Source organism: Microtus oregoni, unplaced genomic scaffold, assembly GCF_018167655.1.
Source record: "Microtus oregoni isolate MIOR12 unplaced genomic scaffold, Mior012 000054F_ref0000373, whole genome shotgun sequence".
NCBI lineage: Eukaryota > Metazoa > Chordata > Mammalia > Rodentia > Cricetidae > Microtus > Microtus oregoni.
Window position 1 is genome coordinate 1,761,880 of NW_024543830.1, and position 4,427 is coordinate 1,766,306.

General features: G+C 39.4%; 1 protein-coding gene across 1 annotated transcript; it reads right to left on the bottom strand.

Moving 5' to 3' along the window:
- Positions 1 to 1,460: 1,460 nt before the first annotated feature.
- On the bottom strand, positions 1,461 to 1,982 carry LOC121438001 (40S ribosomal protein S19). Its single transcript, XM_041638167.1, has one exon. The coding sequence runs from the start codon at positions 1,949 to 1,951 to the stop codon at positions 1,514 to 1,516; it is 438 nt and encodes a 145-aa protein (XP_041494101.1). The 5' UTR covers positions 1,952 to 1,982; the 3' UTR covers positions 1,461 to 1,513.
- Positions 1,983 to 4,427: the final 2,445 nt, after the last annotated feature.

The window sequence follows — 4,427 nt, forward strand, 5'->3', positions numbered from 1 at the left end:
ATGCAGATTCCCCATTTGTCAGTGATCTTCCACTAGTTCAAGTCACCTGATTCTGCGGGTTTCCCCATCATGGTCTTGACCCCTTTGTTCATATTATCCCTCCTCCCTCACTTGGTTTGTACTCCAGGAGCTCGGCCCCGTGGTTAGTTGTGGATCTCTGCATCTGCTTCCATCTGTTTCTGGATGAGGGTTCTAGATTCTCGGGGTTGTGGACTGAAGGTTGGTTACCCTTTGCTTTATGTCTGGTATCCACTTATGCATGAGTAAAAACTATATTTGTCTTTCTGGGTCTGGGTTACCTCACTCAGGATGTTTTTTTTTTTTTCTAGTTCTGCCCATTTGCCTGCAAATTTCAAGATGTCATTGCTTTTTACCACTGAGTAGTACTCCATTGTGTAAATGTACCACATTTTCTTATCCATTCTTTGGTTGAGGGACATCTAGATTGTTTCCAGGTTCTGGCTATTACGAATAATGCTGCTATGAACATAGTTGATCAAATGTCCTTGTGGGATGAGTGTACCTCCTTTGGGTACATGCCCAAAAAGTGGTATTGCTGGGTCTTGGGATAGATTAATTCCTGGGGGCTGGAGAGATGGCTCAGAGGTTAAGAGCATTGCCTGCTCTTCCAAAGGTCCTGAGTTCAATTTCCAGCAACCACATGGTGGCTCACAGCCATCTGTAATGGGGTCTGGTGCCCTCTTCTGGCCTGCAGACATACACACAGAAAGAATGTTGTATAGATTAATTCCTAATTTTCTGAGAAATCGCCATACTGATTTCCACAGCAACTGTACAAGTTTATACTCCTAACATAAAAGGAGGAGTGTTTCCTTTACTCCAGTCCTGTCCAGCATAAACTATCATCAGTGCTTTTGATGCTATCCATTCTTATTGCTGTAAGATGTTATCTTAGAGTTGTTTTGATTTGCCTTTCCCTGATGACTAAGGATGTTGAACATTTCTTTATGTGTCTTTCAGCCATTTGAAATTCTTTGGTTGAAAATTCTCTGTTTTGATCTGTATCCCATTTTTAAAATGGATTATTTGATAATTTGAAGTTTAGTTTCTTGAGTTCTTTGTATATTTTGTAGATCAGACCTCTGTCAGATGTGAGGTTGGTGAAGCTCTTTTCCCTCTCTGTAGGCAGCCATTTTGTCTTATTGATCATGTCCTTTGCTTTACAGACGCTTCTCAGTTTCAGGAGATCCCATTTAGTAATTGTTTCTTTCAGTGTCTGTGCTACTGGGGTTATACTTAGGAAGTGGTCTCCTGTGCCAATGCGTTCAAGTGTATTTCCCTCTTTCTCTTCTATGAGGTTACGTGTGGCTGGCTTTTATGCTGAGGTCTTTAATCCATCTGGACTTGAGTTTTGTGTATGGTGATAGATATGGGTCTATTTTCATTCTTCTACATGTTGATATTCAGTTATGCCAGCACCACTTGTCATATATGCTTTCTTTTTTTTTTTTTTTTATGAATGAGGCAATTTATTAACCCAGCATCCTTTGTCCTAATGCTTCTTGTTGGCAGCTGCCACCTGTCCGGCAATCCTGTCCAGATCTCTCTGTCCCTGAGGTGTTAGCTTGCGGCCCCCGTCCTGGTCCTTTTCCACCATTTTCAGTCCCTCCAGGGCTTGGAGAACGCGGCGGGCCACACTCTTGGAGCCTCTGCTGAAGTGGCTGGGCCTGACACCGTTTCTCTGCCGTCCTCCATAGATCTTGGTCATGGAGCCAACCCCAGCACCACCACGCAGGTACAGGTGCCGTGCTGTAGAGGCAGCTCGCGTGTAGAACCAGTTCTCATCATAGGGGGCAAGCTCTTTATGTTTGGCCAGCTTGACTGTGTCCACCCATTCGGGGACTTTCAGCTTCCCGGACTTTTTGAGGAAGGCTGCCAGAGCTCTGACGAACTCCTGCTGGTTAACGTCTTTTACAGTAACTCCAGGCATCGTGCGGCCTCCGCGCTGCTAGCCAGGGGAAAGGGCTATATATGCTTTCTTTTTTCCATTTTATACTTTTAGCTTCTTTGTCAAAAATCAGGTGTTCATAGGTGTGTCTGTTTGTGATTTGATTCTTCACCTTTCTGTTTTTATGCCAATACCTGTTGTGTGATGTTTTACCCTTTTGGTTTTTTGGGGAGCCACTCACTACCCAGCTCCCAAATAAATAACACATGGAGACTTAATCTTAGTTATGAATGCCTGACCTTAGCTTGGCTTGTTTCTTGCCTACTTTTCTTAACTTAAATTATCCTGACTACCTTTTGCCTCTGGGCTCTATTTCTATAAACCTTTCTTTTCTTTTTATTCCATAACTGGCTGGGTAGCTGGGTGGTTGAACCTCGATGTTCTCCTTTCCTTGTTCTCTTGCTCCTCTTTCTCCTCCTCCTTTCTCCTTTTATCCTCTCTGCCTGTTAGGCCCACCTATCCTTGCTCCTGCCTTACTATTGGCCATCCATCTTTTTATTAGGACCATCAAGTGTTTTAGACAGGCACAGTAACACAGTTAAACAAATGCAGCATAAACAAAAGTCACACACCTGAAAATAATATTCCCCAACAAATACCAAGCTGCTGCTTTTCATTACTGTAGCTTTATAGTAGAGCTTTAAGTCAGGGATGGTGATACCTCTAGATGTTCCTTTATTGTACAGGGTTGTTTTGGCTATCCTGGACTTTTTGTTTCTACTTATGAAATTTAATATTGTTCTTTCAAGGTCTGTGGAGAATTGTGCTGGGATTTTAATGGGGATTGCATTGAATCTGTAGATTGCTTTTGGTGTGATTGCCATTTCTACTATGTTAATCCTACCTGTCCATGAGCATGGGAGATCGTTCCATTTTCTGCTATCTTCTTCAGTTTCTTTCTTCAAAGACCTAAACAGGTCTTTCACTTGTTTGGTGTAAGTTGCCCCAGGATATTTTATTGTTTATTATTATAATATTTATAATATTATTATATTTCACAATACCTTATTGTGAAAGGTGGGTTGTTTTTTTTTATTTCTTTCTCAGTCTGTTTAGCATCTGATTATAGGAGGGCTACTGACATTTCAGTTAATCTTGTATCCTGCTACATTCCTGAAGGTGTTTATCAGCTATAGGAGTTCCCTGTTAGAATTTTTGGGGTGACTTATGTATACTATGCTATCATCAGTAAATAGCAAAAGTTTGACTTCTTCCTTTCCAATTTGTATCACCTTGATCTCCTTTTGTTGTCTTATTACTCTAGCTAGAACTTCGAGCACTATATTGAATAAATGTGGAGAGAGTGGACAGCCTTGTCTTATTCCTGGTTTTAGTGGAATTGCTTTGAGTTTCTCTCTATTTAGTTTGATATTGGCTGTTGGTTTGCTACATATTGCCTTTATTATGTTTAGGAATGTTCCTTGTATCCTTAATATCTCCGAGATCTTTATCATGAAGGGGTGTTGGATTTTGTCGAAGACTTTTTCATCATCTAATGAGATGATTATGTGTTTTATTCCCTTTCCGTTTGTTTATATGATGGATTATGTTGATGAATTTTCGTATGTTGAAGCATCCTGCATTTTGGGATGAAGACTACTTGGTCATGGTAGATGATGTTTCTGATGTGTTCTTGGATTCTGTTGCCATTTTTTAATTGAGTATTTTTGCATCAATTTTCATGATGCATTATTGATCTGTAATTCTTTTTCTTAGTTGTGTCTTCATATGGTTTGGGTATCAGGATAACTGTAGCCTCGTAAAAAGAGTTCGGCAATGTTCCTCCTGTTTCTATTGTGTGGAACAATTTGAGTTGTATTGATTTTAGTTCTTTGAAATTCTGGTAGAATTTTGCACTGAAACCATCTGGCCCTGAACTTTTTTTTTTGGTTGGAAGGCTTTTGATGACTGTTTTTATTTCCTTATGGGTTATAGGTCTATTTAATTTGTTTATCTGGTCTTGATTTAATTTTGGTATGTGGTACTTACCCAGAAAATTGTCTATTTCCTTTAAAATTTCCAGTTTTGTGGAGTACAAGTTTTTGAAGTATGACCTAATAATTCTATGGATTTCCTCCATGTCTGTGGTTATGTCCCCCTTTTCATTTCTGCTTTTGTTAATTTGGATATTCTCTCTCTGCCTTTTGGTTACTTTGGATAAATAAAGGTTTGTCTATTTTGTTAATTTTCTCAAATAACCAACCCTTTGCCTCATTGATTCTTTGAATTATTTTCTTTGTTTCTTTTTTATTGATTTTAGCCCTCAATTTGATGATTTCCTGCTGTCTACTCCTTCTGGATGAGTTTGCTTCTTTTTTGTTCTAGAGTTTTCAGGTTTTCTGTTAATTCACTAGTGTGGGATTTTTCCTCTTTATGTAGGCATTTAGTACTATGAATTTTCCTCTTAACACTGCTTTCATCGTGTCCCATAAGTTTGGGTATGTTGTGCCGTAATTTT

What these genes read in the sequence shown, in the direction of transcription:
- LOC121438001 (XM_041638167.1), bottom strand. Translation starts at nt 1,951, where the DNA reads ATGCCTGGAGTTACTGTAAAAGACGTTAACCAGCAGGAGTTCGTCAGA.